The 18,623-nt window shown below is 38.2% G+C and overlaps 1 protein-coding gene and 1 non-coding gene across 2 annotated transcripts in view; both read right to left on the bottom strand.

The window, feature by feature from the left end:
- Positions 1-2,455: 2,455 nt before the first annotated feature.
- LOC138444510 (U6 spliceosomal RNA) lies at positions 2,456-2,562 on the bottom strand. Its single transcript, XR_011258527.1, has one exon. It is a non-coding gene; the product is annotated as a U6 spliceosomal RNA (small nuclear RNA).
- A 573-nt stretch (positions 2,563-3,135) lies between these two features.
- The window catches only part of AP4E1 (adaptor related protein complex 4 subunit epsilon 1), a 70,413-nt gene continuing 54,925 nt past the window's right edge, over positions 3,136-18,623 (bottom strand). Inside the window, exons 17-21 of the mRNA XM_069596534.1 lie at positions 15,410-15,668; positions 12,538-13,095; positions 11,324-11,514; positions 7,313-7,470; positions 3,136-6,435 (exon numbers count right to left, since the gene is read on the bottom strand). Coding sequence (XP_069452635.1) covers positions 6,275-6,435; positions 7,313-7,470; positions 11,324-11,514; positions 12,538-13,095; positions 15,410-15,668 — 1,327 coding nt within the window. The 3' untranslated portion in view covers positions 3,136-6,274. The remainder of the gene's footprint in view (positions 6,436-7,312; positions 7,471-11,323; positions 11,515-12,537; positions 13,096-15,409; positions 15,669-18,623) is intronic.

Here is an 18,623-nt window from a genome sequence, read left to right on the forward strand (position 1 = left end):
CAAATCCCTTTGTTCAGTAAAAAAATTTTTGAGCTTTATCTCCAGCCCTCAAATCTTTCCCTTCCTTGAGGTCAGTGGGTAGGGTTGAAAGTTCTAACTCTAAGTACTTGGTCTCTCTGGTGACCAGCTCCTTTCTGAGGATATGGGTGAGCCACAGGCCAAAGTGTTTTCATTAGCATTAACTCAAGTGTGTTCAAAAAGGCTTCGTATAAATAAGAAAAGACACTCCTATCGCTTCTGGAAGTGAAGACTGGTCCAACATTTGGGTTCAAATAATTTCACCTTTCCCTTCAAGGCTCAAAACTCTTCTACTTAACCCCACTAACCATCAACTAAGATGAAAAAACTAAATTCTTACACATTGATATCCATGATCAATGAGGACCAGTTTGTTCTAGTCACAGATACTGCCGTTACCTTCATTAAATCACAAGGCAGCAAATTAGACTAAATGCCTCTCCCTAAGAATGTATACGCCTTGCCTCTGTTCCTATTTGTCATATAATATAAAGAGCAGAGTCAGCCACTAAGTATGCACACACTTAAAGTGTGGAGATCTGCAATTAAACTAATTACTTTTCTCTCATGGAAGCATGAATAATCTCTAGGCTCCAGTCTCTATCCATTTGGCCTAAGTCCTGTCAGACTCCATCAGGGAAAAAACTTCCTGAGGTCAGCCATTTAGTCACAAAGGCAACTTAAAGTTTAAGAAAGAAAAAGTACTCATCCACTTAGGAAAATAGTTTAAAATAACTAAAGGAAATTGAGTCCTTCTCTTGGAGAAAAGCCCACAATCTAGCCACAATCAGTTATGAGGACCCACTAGTTTTCCAGAGTTATAGGTGTTCCAGTAAACTTGTTTTGACTTTCCACACACACAGGCCCATCCTCTCTGCATCCAGGCCACAGTCTTTAAGTGCTCATGGTTCTCTGGGACTCATTTCCAGGGGTATCCTCTTATCTTGGATCCATGTACCTACCATAACATTTCCTGTGTGATGCAAATGAACATTTCCTTTTCTTGTGCCCTATCCCAGGCGGCCTGTTCTTTCCCAACTTTCCTGATGCTACTGACCTTTTTAATATCAATATAGTTGATATTAAACTATATTAACTCCCCCATTAATAAACTATATTAAACTCTCCCCTTACCATGCTGCTGCTGCTGCTGCTAAGTAGCTTCAGTCATGTCCGACTCTGTGGGACTCCATAGACGGCAGCCCACCAGGCTCTGCCATCCCTGGGATTCTCCAGGCAAGAACACTAGAGTGTCATTTCCTTCTCCAATGCATGAAAGTGAACAGTGAAAGTAAAGTCGCTCAGTTGTGTCCGACTCTTTGCGACTCCATGGACTGCAGCCTACCAGGCTCCTCCGTCCATGGGATTTTCCAGGCAAGAGTACTGGAGTGGGGTGCCATTGCCTTCTCCGTAGTTCTCACTTTTCTAAAGAAATAGGTGATACTAATTTAGCTGGTAAATCTGCCTTATATTCATTACCTCCCTATATTTAATGTCACTGACCAAATGTCTACCATTTTCCATCCTAGAAAAAGTTCTTCTAGACCAGTAAGAACTCATGAACATCTAACATATTATAGAAAAGTTCCCATTCTCCAAGTCATAATTTCTATCTGTAATCACATTTCCTTCGCAGACAGATCTCTTAAATGACATGGCACATTCTCATGGGACTGAGGCTGGTAAGGGTCTCTTCAAGTGATCATACTTCTCCTCTCCTACCTGGTACAAAATGGCACAAGTTATTTCCATTGGAACCCTTTTCTGCTGACTTCTATCTATAAGCCAGATCAGTTCCCTTTTCTTTATTTCTGGGACAGCCACAGGATTACTATAATCAAGCCCTGGATATTACCTGGTCTCAGATATCTCAGTTGGTAAAGAATCTGTCTGCAATGCAGGAGACCCCAGTTCAATTCCTGGGTCAGGAAGACACCCTGGAGAAGGGATAGGCTACCCACTCCAGTATTCTTGGGCTTCCCTTGTGGCTCAGCTGGTAAAGAACTCCCCTGCAATGCAAGAGACCTGGGTTTGATCCCTGAGTTCAGAAGATCCCCTAGAAAAGGGAAAGGCTACCCACTCCAGTATTCTGGCCTGGAGAATTCTATACAGTCCATGGGGTTGCAAAGAGTTGGACACACTGAGCAACTTTCACTTCAGATTACTTATTTTTAGGGAACAGGTCTTTTTAGTCATTCATTCAATACACTGTTAGGTACCAGGAAAAAGGGACATAAAAATATATACCTGGTTCCTAGCTCTAAAAAGCTCACAGCCTCTTATTATGCACAGACATAACAAGTAAATTTCATATAATCATTACCCCTGGCCCATTTGGCTGCAGGCCACCCTTCTTTTTATTTATTTATTTTTTAATTTTTAGTTTTTTATTTTTTAAATTTTAAAATCTTTAATTCTTACATGCATTCCCAAACATAAAAATATGGAACGCTTCACGAATTTGTGTGTCATCCTTGCGCAGGGGCCATGCTAATCTTCTCTGTATCGTTCCAATTTTAGTATATGTGCTGCCGAAGCGAGCACCCACCCTTCTTTTTAATTATTGCAATGGGTGTGAGGCATTTAAACCTCCTTTACCTTCTGTGCCCCAAATATCAGTTTCAAGCCCCAGAACATTTTTCCTGCTATGCATTATAGCCAACAAGAGGTATCTGTAAGTGTGATTTAAATATCATTTCTTTGTGTCTTAGGATACACAATGCAGAGATGGCCAGGAGATTCAGAGTTTTTAAATAAGAAGTCACCACCTGACTTACCGTGCTTCTTGCATCTTGAGGAGGGGCAATGTAAAAACAAAACATTGCTTTGAATGCTCTGGTCAGGCTAGGATGAAAGCAGGGGATATGGACAAGTTCCTGAGGATCAATCCATGCTCTAACCTGTCAGAAGCCCAGAAAGTTTTCTCTGAACATCATACAGAAAGAGCAGTGTCTTTACTTTTAACCAATTATATGACATGCTTTGGGGCTATAATAAGTAAATCACTCTTTTCATCCTATTCCAATTGCTTCTGCTCTTTTTAGCTAATGCCTATCAAATTACTGAATAATATTACTTTTAGATGATAAAGAATATACAGACTGAAGAACAACAACATAGATCACTTTGCATTTATTACATGTTTAACTGAATTTTTTCAAATTACAGAATTCAACTCCAAAATAAGGCAACTAATGCCTGGTAAGCTGTTATTCACTTGCATTTTTCCCTCCTAAAATTTTAAAACAAATGAAAACAACACCTTAAAAGACATGTGAATAGGTTCAGTGCACTTTCAGTGGCTCACAAACATGAGACAAAGACCACATTAATCCATTAAAAAAAAATTGCTTGATATTTTAAAACACAAATGACATGAACTAAAATAAAGGAAAAAATAAAACACTGCATTTTAACCAAAATTGTTTCCGTAGATTATAGAATATTTTTTTAAAATACTGCTCCTCTGCAGAGCACATGCTGTGCTTGGCATGCTTGGCACATTAGCACTTGGTAACTGTTCAGCTTCCATCTGCAGTTTTTTTTCAGGACCCATTCTCAGGGCCCACACTCCCCTGTGACTAATTTACTCCTCTGGTGGAAGCCTGCTCCTTCTTCCTCCACTGTCTCTTAAGGCTTTCCTGTCTTCCCTTTCTTCTCCCCAGATTCACACTCATTGCCACCTGTGTTCTCAGCAAAGATGCCCAGCAGAGAATTCACCAACTGCATCTCCCCTCCGTAAGAGCTCTCACTCCGGATGTCGCCCTTTTACTTGACTGAACTGTAAAATAAAGAGACGATCTTGCCCAACAAAAAGTTTGTTCTCCTACTTCACTGTCACATCTCCTACAATGCAGAAAAGGCTGGCGATGCCTCATCTAGAACTTAAAACATTCATTAGTTTAGGCAGAATATACACTGCTCTGAAGTTCTTTAAAATCTACTCCTTCCTATTATTGTTTTTAAAAACCATGAAAATGCAAAAATGTAAACATTCTATTAAACATTCAGCAGAAATCCTTGTATCCTACTTTATGCAGTGGGTTTCAGAAAGAACAAAAGTGACACCATGTTCCCTCTGACAGACCCAAAATCATACTCCCAGCCCTAACCTACCATTACACATTTACCATTAGCACTGTAGGCCAAGCGTCTCTCATGACAACTGCTGCTGCCACCCATGAACACCCTGTAACAAAGCAGCACAACAGCTCACTGTAATCTCTCCCAGCTAGCTGTCCACCTGCTTGTTGGGAACCTTACATCCACTGCTCCACACTCCACCCAGCAGTGATGACCACACAAACAAATGGAAGCAGGGACACCAAAATATGAAGCACCTCTTTTGCTATACTCAACATTCCTTCGCAAAGTGAGAGGGCACTTCCTATCTCTTTGTCAGAGTATCAGCAGAACTAGGTGGGGTGGGAGGGTGCTGCTGACAGAGGCAGCAATAAAGAGAAAGCCAACAGTGTCCACACTATCCCAACATTCATATTCCTGTCATCATGACACTGCTGGGAGCTTGAGGATGAATCTGATATTCTATTCAACATGAGAAACCTACTCAGGAAATTCTAACCACTTCTCATTGCTCTTTTAGCAAGATTTTACTGCATGCTTTTTAGAAGTATGAAATTAACAAGGTATTTTAATGAGTAACTTAAAAATCAATTTCTTAATGTGGCTTTTGTTTTTAGGGAGAGATATGCTAAACACAAATAACTGGTGAAGTCTATCAGCTTTGGGGAATTCCCTATCAGTTATGACTAATAAGATAACCTAAAACCACAATTTCACACCCAGATGATAAACAGTACCAATTAACCAGAGTATTAACTACAATGACTTAAAACTATATTACCTGAATAGTTTCTACCATGAAGTATCAGAAAAAGTGAAATAATAAATATTTTCCACAGCACCATAAGGTTTTATAAAATACTCCGTTTTTAACATAAATGTATAATCATAAGATTCTGGGCTATCATTCATATTAGGCTTAACCTCTTTTACTGATAACAGTTCTGACAGAGGTCATATAGGCACAACTGTAACATGAAAATCATATATTTTACTGAAGAATCTGTATGGTAAACTTAAGACTATCACTCTTCTCATTGCATCCATTGAGTACTAGTGGATTCAAAGGCCAGGAAAGATGGTTTTGCCATTTGTACTCTATTCACATATTTTAATGTGCCAAAAAATCTAAGTGGTAACTAAGATATTTGCCATAACTGAAAAGTCCTTTTATACCTGTTTACTTTAGTACTGTGTGCTCTTAACAGGTTTTGTTTCTAAATGGTAATATTATGTAAATGGCTCTGAGTTTTGAAAACAAGAATACGATGATTTACTTTTTGAATTTTAAAAATTAATGCAAGTGGAAAACAAATTTTGTAGCCAAATTGTTTGCAATGATGTGTATCAAGTTATAATAAAAACTCTGCCATAGATTGGTGGTGGTTTAGTCGCTAAGTCATGTCGAACTCTTTGCGACCCCATGGACTGTAGCCCACCAGGCTCCTCTGTCCATGGGATTTTCCAGGCAAGAATACTGGAGTGGGTTGCCATTTCCTTCTCCAGGGGATCTTCCCAACCCAGGAATCAAACCCAGGTCTCCTGCATTGCAGGTAGATTCTTTACTGACTGAGCTGTGAGGGAAGTCCATCTACCATAGATTGGATTCCCCCAAAATCCAACGTGCTCATGGGTCTCCTGAAGTATTAGTATGTGCTGTGCCAACTTAGCTCAGTACTGATCTAAGCAAACATTATTGAAAGTAATGACTTGCTGACCAAAAAGCATATACTGCATTCCAAAGCCAAGTATGAATTCGATTCGGGATTAAGTCCATGTCTCCTCTCCATCAATGCAGAAAACTGAGACCTGGCTTTACTATAAATCAGCTTTAACACTAGAGTAAATCTGCTATAAAATTATTTATAACAAAATAAATTATTTTCAGACCCTCTACAGTAAGTGATATATATAAATCATTAGCAGTTTATAACATTAGCTTAGGCCACTTTTTTAGGACCCAAACCTACTGTACAATCCTGAGTAAAAGGTTAGGGGTACAGTTTCTTGGGGATCTTTCTTGATCATGAACCATAAAGAAAACACATAAAACCACAACCTATAATAATCCCCATTTTCATTAGAAGTACCATTAATCCTTTTTACTTTGGTAGATAAGTTTATCTATGTAAACCATTTATTTTGATGGAGTAAAATATAAGCAGAGCTTTTGCTAGGATCCCTCCATCACTTTTTGACACTGATAAAGTAAATAGTCAGGAAGAGTAGAACAGGAGGATCTGAACCACAGGGCTAACATGTCACCATGAACTCGGAAATGCAGCAAGCAGGGGATGGATGGGAGCAGTTGACAGGCCAAGAGCCCTTCATTACCTACAACAAAACAAAATCAGAAATTCTTTAATACAAAAAGATTTCAAGAGACAGTTCTACAAAGAAGATATACAAATATCCAATAAGCATGTGAAAAGATACTCAACATCACTGATCATTAAGGAAATACAAATCAAAACTAAAATGACACACTACTTCATACCCGTTAAAACAGCAATTATCAAAATTCTACTTTGGGGCATATAACTAAAAGACCTGAAAGCAGGGGCTCAAACACAGATTATTTATATATCCATATTCAAAGCAGCATTATTCAGAACAGCCAAAAGGTGGAAGCAAATAAAATGTCCATCAAAAGATTAACTGACAAATAAAATATGGTATATTCATACAATGTGACTATATTTAGGCTTAAAAAAGGAAGGAAATTTTGACACATAACATGGATGAACCTTGAAGACATTAAAAGTGAAAGAAGCCAGTCACAAAAGGACGAATACTGTATGAGTCTACTTAGATGAGGTACCTAGTGTAATCAAATTCATAGAGACAGAAAATAGGATGGTGGCTGCCAAGGGCTGCAGAGGAGAGGCAATGGAAAGTTAGTGGGTACAGTTTCAGTTAGGAAAGAGGAAAAGGTTCTGAAAATGATAGTTGGTAATAGCTGTACAACAAAATGAAATATATTTAGTGCCACTCACCAATACACTTAATGATCAAAATGGTAAAATTATGCTATGTATACCTTACCACAGAAAAAAATTTCTTTAAATAAAGTCTGTACAACACACTTATCAAAAAGATGCTCATAACAGGATATACATCGCTAAGAAATCAGATACTTTTAAGAGTTTGCCTTCTGATTGTAAGAAAGGCCCCATAAACATAAGACTGCATTCTCAAAAACTCTACAAACCTATAATGTCAACAACATGAAGTCTTAGTTCCTGTTGCAGGGCCTTTAAGGTAGAATGCAGAGGAGCTTGAGATTCTGACATCTTTACATTTTGTTTCACATCATTTGCAAAGGATAACCAGAGTTTACCAAAGTCTTCAGTTGAGATTTTTAATGGCCTGAAAATAATTGTGAAAATTAGATTTATGTCCATAAGAATGAAATGATTCTAAACAAATACATTTCAACTGATTCATGGGAATTTTAAAAAAAAATCATTACAAATCTAAATCCTATGAAATCTATGTTTTTTAAACCAGATATGATCAGAATGCTTACCAACATCCTCTAACTTGAAGACAATGCTGAAAACAGATGTTATTACAGAACAAATGTCTTTTCAATAAATCACCCAGTTCTTTTTCTGCGCATTAGTCATTACAATAAAATTTCACCAAATAATTTCATGAATCATTCAAATACAAAACTTTTCTTTCATGTATACTTTAGATTGGGGATTCCCAGGTGGCTCAGTGGGTAAAGAACCTGTCTGCAATGCCAGAGATGCCAGAGATATGGGTTTGATTCCTGGGTCGGGAAGATCCCCCAGAGAAGAGCACGGCAACCCACTGCAGTATTCTGGCCTGGAGAATTCCATGGACAGAGGAGTCTGGCGTGCTTCAGACCATGGGGTCACAAAGAGTCAAACATGAAGCAACTGAGCACACATACTTTAGATTTGGGGACGAGATACTCCATCAAAGTCATGTACAAAAGTATGAATACAAAGATCCATCACCTTAAGCAAAGTGGACCAAGAGAAAGAATTTTAATCAATCCAGTTTTTAAATGGTTCAAGCAGCTAAAGATCAAATAGCTATCCCAGATAACACTAGGATATCTCTGGGGGGAATGGGAAATTTTTATATTCTACTTACATTTTTCTATAACATTTAAATTCTTACAATAAGTACTGATTTTATAATTTAAAAAAAATTTTAAGATACATAGGATTTTACTCATAAGAACAGAATTGTTTCTGGCACATATGCTGTGCTTCTTCAAGTTACTAATGTTCACCATGGGACATAACTTTGATAGTCACAGAATGAAAGTTTTCTGAAGGCTGGATTTTATCTTTTCAGCACCACAGGTATAAATACATACTCTTTGACAGACTGATAAACATGTTCTTACTAAAAGACTTTGAAGAATAGGCAAAAATTATAGATGGATACGGAAGGTTAAAAAATTTTTTTACAGATATTCATTGGTATTCTACATTCTTGCTTTAGGCAGGCTTCATTTTAAAAACTGTTTGAACAAAGTACAATATATTCATAATACTAAATGAGAGCAGAAGGGTTAAAAGATTGTTATCAACTATGTGGGTAGCACTGCACAATGCTAGTGCAATAACTAAATACTGTATGTCTAATAAAAGCTTAATAACTTTACTGGTCATAGCAAACACTCTCTTCCAACAACACAAGAGGAGAATCTACACATGGACATCACCAGACGGCCAACACCGAAATCAGACTGATCATACTCTTCGCAGCCAAAGATGAAGAAGCTCTATACAGTCAACAAAAACAAGACCAGGAGCTGACTGTGGCTCAGATCATAAACTCCTTATTGCCAAATTCAGACTGAAATTGAAGAAAGTGAGGAAAACCACTAGACCATTCAGGTCTGATCTAAATCAAATCCCTTATCATTATACAGTGGAAGTGAGAAATAGATTAAAGGGACTAGATCTGATAGACAGAGTGCCTGATGAACTATGGACGGAGGTTCATGACACTGTACAGGAGACAGGGATCAAGACCATTCCCAAGAAAAAGAAATGCAAAAAAGCAAAGTGGCTGTCTGAGGAGGCCTTACAAATAGCTGCGAAAAGAAGAGAAGCAAAAAGCAAAGACGAGAAGGAAAGATATACCCATTTCAATGCAGAGTTCCAAAGAACAGCAAGGAGAGAGAAGGAAGCCTTCCTTTGCGATCAGTGCAAAGAAATAGAGGAAGACAACAGAATGGGAAAGACTAGAGATCTCTTCAAGGTGATTAGAGGTACCAAGGGAACATTTCATGCAAAGATGGGCTCAATAAAGGACAGAAATGGTATGGACCTAACAGAAGCAGAAGATATTAAGAAGAGGTGGCAAGAATACACAGAAGAACTGTACAAAAAAGATCTTCACGACCCAGATAATCACAATGGTATGATCACTCACCTAGAGCCAGACATCCGGGAATGTGAAGTCAAGTGGGCCTTAGGAAGCATCACTATGAACAAAGTTAGTGGAGTAATGGAATTCCAGTTGAGCTATTTCAAATCCTAAAAGATGATGCTGTGAAAGTGCTGTACTCAATATGTCAGCAAATTTGGAAAACTCAGCAGTGGCCACAGTACTGGAAAAGGTCACTTTTCATTCCAATCCCAAAGAAAGGCAATGCCAAAGAATGCTTAAACTACCACACAATTGCACTTATCTCACACGCTAGTAAAGTAATGCTCAAAATTCTCCAAGCCAGACTTCAGCAATACATGAACCGTGAACTTCCAGATGTTCAAGCTGGTTTTAGAAAAGGCAGAGGAACCAGAGATCAAATTGCCAACATCCACTGGATGATTGAAAAAGCAAGAGAGTTCTAGAAAAACATTTATTTCTGCTTTATTGATTATGCTAAAGCCTTTGACTGGGTGGATCACAATAAACTGTGGAAAATTCGGAAAGAGATGGGAATACCAGACCACCTGACCTTCCTCTTGAGAGATCTGTATCCAGGTCAGGAAGCAACAGTTAGAACTGAACATGAAACAACAGACTGGTTCCAAATTGGGAAAGGAGTACATCAAGGCTGTAAATTGTCACCCTGCTTATTTAACTTATATGGAGAATACATCATGAGAAATGCTGGGCTGGATGAAGATTGCCGGGAGAAATATCAACAACCTCAGATATGCAGATATGCAGATGACACTTATGGCAGAAAGTGAAGAAGAACTAACGAGCCTCTTGATGAAAGTAAAAGAGGAGAGTGAAAAAGTTGGGTTAAAGCTCAACACTCAGAAAACTAACATCATAGCATCCAGTCCCATCACTTCATGGGAAATAGATGGGGAAACAGTGGAAACAGTGTCAGACTTTATCTTTTTGGGCTCCAAAATCACTGCAAATGGTGACTGCAGCCATGAAATTAAAAGACGCATACTCCTTGGAAGGAAAGTTATGACCAACCTAGACAGCATATTAAAAAGCAGAGACATTACTTTGCCAACAAAGGTCCATCTAGTCAAAGCTATGATTTTTCCAATAGTCACATACGGATGTGAGAGTTGGACTATAAAGAAAGCTGAGCGCCGAAGAATTGATGCTTTTCAACTGTGGTGTTGGACAAAACTCTTGAGAGTCCCTTGGAAAGCAAGGAGATCCAACCAGTCCATCCTAAAGGAGATCAGTCCTGGGTGTTCACTGGAAGGACTGATGAAGCTGAAACTCCAATACTTTGGCCATCTGATGCAAAAAACTAACTCATTTGAAAAGACCGTGATGCTGAGAAAGATTGAAGGCGAGTAAAGGGACAACAGAGGATGAGATGGTTGGATGGCATCACTGACTCAATGGGTATGAGTTTGAGTAAACTCCAGGAGCTGGTGATGAACAGGGAGGCCTGGTGTGCGGCAGTCCATGTGGTCGCAAAGAGTTGGACATGACTGAGCGACTGAATTGAACTGAAACATTAACATTAGTTTCTCTCAGAAGTTTTCCATAGGTTGGCCAACCCCAACCTATACAGGGTCGCCCACACTATAATCATCTATCACACCATTTACTTCCTGTTCATAGCACAATTCAGTTATACATGCATTTGTATGACTGTTCAATATCTCTTCCTAGAATGAACCCTCTCCTCCCTTTGTGCTGTTATACTCCCTAGCACCTAGTACAGTGCTCTGTCCAGAGAAGAGCCTAGTAATACTTGCTGAATGAATGAACAACTTGAATTAATATTCAAAAAAATATTTACCTAATGAAATCTAACAGTGATAAGTTTACTGAAAATTCAAGCTGAACAGAGTGAGTATCCATCACTTGATAAGTTATAAAACCAGACAGATTTCCTTCTGTAAAAGGTTTTTCCATCTGTACACTGTATTGAAAATTTTTGGTGCCTTCTGCTTCTATTATGGGCAAACAGCATCCAGGTTTCTCAGTGATCTGTAAATAAAAGTAAAGTAAGTACTGAAGAAGGTATCAATATAGACTTTCAAATGAATACCAATATTCTATTTAACTGAAGTGGTACAAAAGCATACTATAGTGAGATATTAATAACAAGCCACAACACAAGGATAACTGACAACTTCACTTGAGAAAAATTCACTAGCATAGATAATTAAGAAATAATAACACATAGGTCAGAATTATGTAACAAACAGCATTACAATGAAAATGTCTGTGTGGTTTAACAACCAAAAAAACAAAACAAAACAAAACAGTCCTGTGGCTCTCAATACTAACTAGCAGCAGGTTTTTAAAGCTAGGAGAATTTAAAGGAAAAAAAAAAAGCAAAACAGGTTTATCTTTCCCTCTCATTCTCTACCCTTACTCAAATCAAGTTCTGGTGGTAAAGCTCAGACAACTGAACTGGGTTTTGGTTTGTGTTTTTAGGTTTTTAGAATTAGGTGATTCTAATGCATACCTATGGGCTTCTCTGGTGGCTCAGCAGTAAAGAATCCACCTACAATGAGGGAGCTGCAGGAGACGTGGGTTTGATCTCTAGGTCAGGAAGATGCCCTGGAGAAGGGCATGGCAACCCACTTCAGTATTCTTGCCTGGAGAATCCCAGGGACAGGGGAGGAGGGCAGGCAACAGTCCATAGGGTCGCAAAGAGTCAGACACAACTGAAGCGTCTTAACATAGCACAGCAACACAATGCACACATCTACTGTTAGGAATTTCTGCCAGGTCAGGCCCGGGTAATATCCCACTCAGTGCATTCTAACTCATAAAAGAAACTGGATCAGTTTTCTCAGTCTTCTCCAATACAATCTTTATTATGTTCCCTGTCTCTTTTGAATGATTTGTCCCACTTAAATCTGTCACACCTTTCACTGTTTTTGCTAAAGAAGAAAAAAGGATGTGGGAGAAATTTATAAGCCATCAGAAGAGTCAACAGTAGAAACACTAAGGAAGCACTGTCCATTTAAGGCATAAATAATAAACCATTGATTGTCTTACCTTGAAATTTTCTGCAGGAGGAATTTCTAAGTTAGCACTTTTCAGTTCCAAACCACTCTTATTAAAAACTGACCAGACGACCAACAAACAATCATCTTTCCAAATTTTGTAAGAAGACACAGATATGGCTTCATTATTACAGACCTCCATAAGATCTGAATGTATGTGTTCAGTAGTTTCTTCCAACAAAGAAGCAGCTAAAGAGATTTCATTGGCAACTGAGGCTGGAGTGGCTTGAGGAGGGTGAAAAACTTCCATGTTGTTATCAGCAAACAAAGAGGGTGTAGACAGCTTGCAATTTGAGATTTTCTCAACCAAGGGCAGTTCTGTCAGCGACTCAGAATCCAAAAGTTCTGAACTGAGAGAAAATTTCTTTAATTCTTTGTCTCCTCTATCCTGCAAATTATCCAAACAATAATCTTCTTCATAAGTCACATTTGATGAAGAACTAAAGGAAGAACGGATTATATTTTGATCAGTGGTTGTTTCCTCACTTTTGGTTTCTTTGATTTTTGATTTCCTTCTAAACTTGTGAGAAATGGTATCTGCTTTTCCGAGCTGCAAAGATAAAACATAATAATACAAAAATAAACCATTCTACTACGTCATGAGTCAAACTTTTTTAAAATCATTTCAAATGAACAATGTACTAACTAGCTAAGGTTCTACCTATTGGAGATGGATAAAATGTTAAGCCCTAAAATTCTGACAGCTACATAACTCTGAACTATTAGGCTAAATCTACTTCTCATTAAAAACACATAAAATCAGAAAAAGAAATAAGGTCAAAAAGTCAACAACGAACAATTCTAAATCTTGTTAGACTTCAGAATGCTAGAGTACAGAATTGCACAAATTAAAAACAGTGAGAAAATTAGCAATTTTTTTGTTTCCAGAGTTGTCCTGTAGAAGCTAAAATACCCTTAAACATGGGGATGGCTCAAACTTTGGTTCAGTAATCTATAATAGCCCTATTTTTATGACCTGTGAGTCAATAAACAGGGAAGAAAAACTGACTTTACCTTAATAATCAACTAGCACTGGCTAACTAGAACTCACAGAAGGAAAGAATTCTAAAAGTAACTAGTGAAATATGTTACAGACTCAGGGGATGGGAACAGCAAATTTGCTATTCTTGAGCTAAGCCTCCCAAGGAAATGGCTGCGAATTCATGCAAGAAGAGTGATGGCTCAAGCGCCCTCTTGCTTCACAAAGAGATGACTGGATGGCATCACCAATGCAATGCACATAAATTTGGGCAAACTTTGCAAGATGGTGAGGGACAGAGAGGCCTAGAATGCTATAGTCCATGGGGTTGCAAAGAGTCAGACACAACTGAGCAACTGAACAACATTATTACATGTATTATTAAAAAATAATACATGCTAATTTGCTTCCCTCCTTTCTGCATGATGCCATCTGAGTTATAACATAGTTCTTCACATAATTCAGGGCCCCCCGAAACAAGGAAATACACTCTTTTTACACTCTTTTTTTCCAACTAATCTAGTGACAGTTGAAGAAAAAAGAAAAGTGTGAGGGGTAATGCAGAAAGGATTTAACCTAACTTAAACAGAAAAACACCCTACTTAAATTTCTTATTTCGAGCCCACCAAATAAAAAAGAAAAGTCTAATTAATTTATCACCCTGAATGTTCTTCTGAGAAATACTCTGAAAGCTATGCACTTTGTTGAGAAGGTAGAAATCCTTCAACACCAGGAAAAAGGCTCACCAATCAGGGCTTCATGAGCCTTGGAGCACCCTGACCCTGATGTTCTCTGACCACTGAGAACTTGCCCTATTAGTGACAGATCATTCAATGGAAACTTCACCACAGCCTGCTGGAACAGCTCACGGACTCAAGATCAGTGACTCTGCTGCTGAACTATACATGCTGAGACAACATTAAGGTACATTAATTACCTATTAATACTTTTAGGATGAATTCAATTCACTTTTTCTGATTATCAAGTCTGACAAAAATAATCTCTGGAAAAGAAAGAGATACAGGCAAAGAAGGTAGCCTAGAGACTTGACTAGTGTTGACAGAGATGGAGGGAAAATTCCAAGGGAGATGAAGGATGAAAAAACTGCAATATAAAACTGAAGAAAATATAGCTCTAATCATAATTTTTCACTAGGTGATGGAAAATTACATATGGAATACACAGACAGTCAAAAATAGCACCTGTCCTTCACTCCACAGTTTATTCTTTTACTAAGAGAATAATATATCATCATAAGAAGTTTTGTAAATCATCATAATCAAAATTTCTGAATATAATTATCACTTTTGTGTAAGTCCTTTCAAACTCAATACACTTTTAACAGTTACAAGCAATATAAAAAATTAATATTCTAGGGTTTTTTGCTTGATATATGTATTTTTTAATTTTACAATGTAGTATTTATCATTTTTAATGACAAAGTCATATTCAGTGCTAATATAATTTATGTACCCATTCTCTTAAGACATCTAAATTGATTCCTATTTTTCACTATTAAAAATAACTATTTTAAGAAGTACTTTTTCCATAGACACATCAATATTGTTGAACTATTACCATTTTTAATTTCCATCAAGTCCCCTTTCCAGTGAGGCCTGTCCTTTCCACCAATGGGGGTGATAATACACATGGTCATATTTGCAACTTAATCTGGACTCTGACCCTTTCACTGACTAAAGAGAACACCTGACTAAAGCTGAACCAGTAAGATTTTCTCCTTCAGGAATATAAAAGGTGGCTCTGGAGCTGCGGGAGGCATTCCCACAATGTGTGTAGATTAACAGTCATGAGCTTTTGTAGAGCCAGTTTTTTTGTTCAAAACAGGGGACATAAGATTCTCAGAGGAATATAACTGACTACTTACCAAATTTATTGTACTTTCTGATCCTAGCCCAACAAACAATGATGATGCCAGCAGCTGCTTTTCTTTCTCCTCTTTAGATTGCATAGGGACTTGAGACGGATCCTTTTTTGCTACAGTTTGATCTACATTCTCCATCATTATACTCTCCTGAGGAACTGGCGGAGCTTCTGTTTCATCACCAGTTTTGCTTTCCTTTTTGGGAAGATAGCCCTCTTTCCCCCACAGTTTCTTTATACCTTCCAGCTTCAAGCCATTTGTCCTAAGGAGATTGATAATGAAATCAAGTCAGTTTAAATAGCTGCTAAACAGTTACCTTCACGAGGCATTTTTTAAAAAACACATCTTTGTTGTTATCTTTTAGAAATAGCTTTCAGATTATATTCTATATGCCAGAAATAAAATTGAGATCTGCAGTTTTTATTTTAGTTAAAGCCAACCTTCCCCAACCCTCCAGCCAAAATATTTAATGCAACAGAACTCAAGGCTTAGTTTAAAATTTCAGATCATTTAATTTTCATTTAATTGCTTGAGTAAGATGTCCAAAAACAGAAATACTATAAATCAGTTCCTTTCAATGTATGGACTTTTCAAAATTATCCTTATTTCTGATGGGTTAGAGATCAGAAATGACATAGTTCCATAGCTATAATCACTTAGTAAAGGAATTAACACTCTATAAATTCACTACATAAAATCCTGTGGAAAGGAAAAAAAAATTCATTCAAATCTACTCCTATGTGTAAATTTACCGTTAATCCAAAAGGTTTTCTTAATGTGAACACAATCTACATTTTCACCTATTATTGCTGTTGTTTAGTCACTAAGTCATGTCCAGCTCTTTTGAGACCCGGTGGACTGTAGCCTGCCCAGCTCCTCCGTCCAAGGGATTTCTCAGGTAAGAACAATGGAGTGGTTGCCATTTCCTTCTCCAGGGTTCTTCCTGACCCACAGATTGAACCCACATTCCTGCATTGGCAGGCAGATTCTTTACCACTGAACCACCAGAAAAGCCCCATTAACTACTATAATGTATATTAATAAAAATGAATGAGGTTTGATCTATAAAAGAAAAAAGTATTAATGATACTTTTGGAAAAAGCATGAATGTTAGGAGTTGATACCTGAGGTGAAGAAGAATAAAGCAGTGATTAGGATTAAGACTCATCTACTGTTGTCCCAAAAGCTACAGCTGCATATCATACATAAGTGCAGGCTCAAACAACCAAAGACTGCCTCTATTGTTTTCATTTAAGAACCATGTGTCCTTGGCACTGACTCATGTAAGTATCTCTGCCATGATCTAAAACTGCATTTTTAAAATTTGTGCTACAAGATAGGCAGATCATGAAATGACTCTAAAATAAGATTTCAGAAATATCTGTACTGATTGTTATTCTACTTCATGATTTGTTGGAATCACGGTCAGTTTGATTTTCTGTAATACGCCAGAAACAAAAAAAGATCATTATACTTCATACTGAGTGGAAAACTAATGCTATTAAGTACCAATTGTCTAAAAGAAAGTCTAATGGTAATAAAGAACGCCCTACAGGAAATCAGTCCATTCAACAAATTTTATTGTTAAATGTTCCTTTATAAATATCTTCATTTCTCTCTTTCAGGTATCCAAGAGTTTTCTTAAAAGTTAAAAGACAAACAAAATCCTGTTATTTATCTATCAAACCTTTCAGAAGAAAACTGGTTAATCTTGTGTGAGCAGATAAAAAAGTCATCACGGGAGCCACTAAAATGACCCTAGCATCTCTAGGATGCTCAACAGCAACAACAAGGGATTCATGAATCCCCCAGGAGAATGACAGTGTTTCTGTAACCTTGTTTACCAAAATATATCCTTTAATTATTAAGGGATAGTTAAAAAAAAAAAAAAGAGCAACTCTCCAAATGATTCAAATATTAGTTTAATAAAAAAAAAGAAAAGTAAGTGTAGTAGATCCTGGGATGTTCCATCCAGATCCCCCTTCAATGAAGGAGTCACTGGTGCAGCTGCTGGGAGTGTAGAACCCTTAGGGATTTGCCTCAGTTGCAGAGTCACATGAGTTGCAGAACATGCCCTTTTCCCAGGCCACCCACATCCAATAATTAGGGAACAGACATATAGAGTCCTGGCCACCCATTTCACCCAACTCAGGACAGCTCTGATGCGCCATTCTAGCTCCAGAGCTTCCAAGGGAGTAGGCAGACACTGTTGTTAGCAACAACAACACTGATTGCAGACTTCTTCTTCTGCCCAACCCTCTTCTTTTCCCTCCCTTCCACAGTTGATGATGCCAAGGACTCTCCTTAATATTTTGCATTAAATTCCATCTCCAAACACACTTCCCAGGGAATTCAACTCACAATAACCAGCAAAAGAGAAAGAGAAGGAAGATGGAGCCTGCATTGTTGTCGTTGAGTAGCTAAGTTGTGTCCAACTCTTTGTGGCCCCATGAACTGCAGCATGCTAGGCTTTCCTGTGCTTCATTATCTTCTGTAGTCTGATCAAACTCATGTCCATTGAGTCACTGATGCCATCCAATTATCTCATCCTCTGTAACAGGCACACACGTCTATCAGTTCAGTTCAGTTCAGTCGCTCAGTCGTGTCTGACTCTTTGCGACCCCATGAATCACAGCACGCCAGGCCTCCCTGTCCGTCACCAACTCCCAGAGTTCACTCAAACTCATGTCCATCGAGTCGGTGATGCCATCCAGCCATCTCATCCTCTGTCGTCCCCTTCTCCTCCTGCCCCCAATCCCTCCCAGCATCAGAGTCTTTTCCATTGAGTCAACTCTTCACATAAGGTGGCCAAAGTATTGGAGTTTCAGCTTGAGCATCATTCCTTCCAAAGAACACTCAGGGCTGATCTCCTTTAGAATGGACTGGTTGGATCTCCTTGCAGTCCAAGGGACCCTCAAGAGTCTTCTCCAACACCACAGTTCAAAAGCATCAATTCTTCTGCACTCAGCTTTCTTCACAGTCCAATTCTCACATCCATACATGACTACTGGAAAAACCATAGCCTTGACTAGACGGACCTTTGTTAGCAAAGTAATGTCTCTGCTTTTTAATATGCTATCCAGGTTGGTCGTAACTATCCTTCCAAGGGGTAAGCGTCTTTTAATTTCATGGCTGCAGTCACCATCTGCAGTGATTTTGGAGCCCAAAAAGATAAAGTCTGACACTGTTCCCACTGTTTCCCCATCTATTTCCCATG

This window comes from Ovis canadensis, chromosome 7 (assembly GCF_042477335.2).
Source record: "Ovis canadensis isolate MfBH-ARS-UI-01 breed Bighorn chromosome 7, ARS-UI_OviCan_v2, whole genome shotgun sequence".
Lineage (NCBI taxonomy): Eukaryota > Metazoa > Chordata > Mammalia > Artiodactyla > Bovidae > Ovis > Ovis canadensis.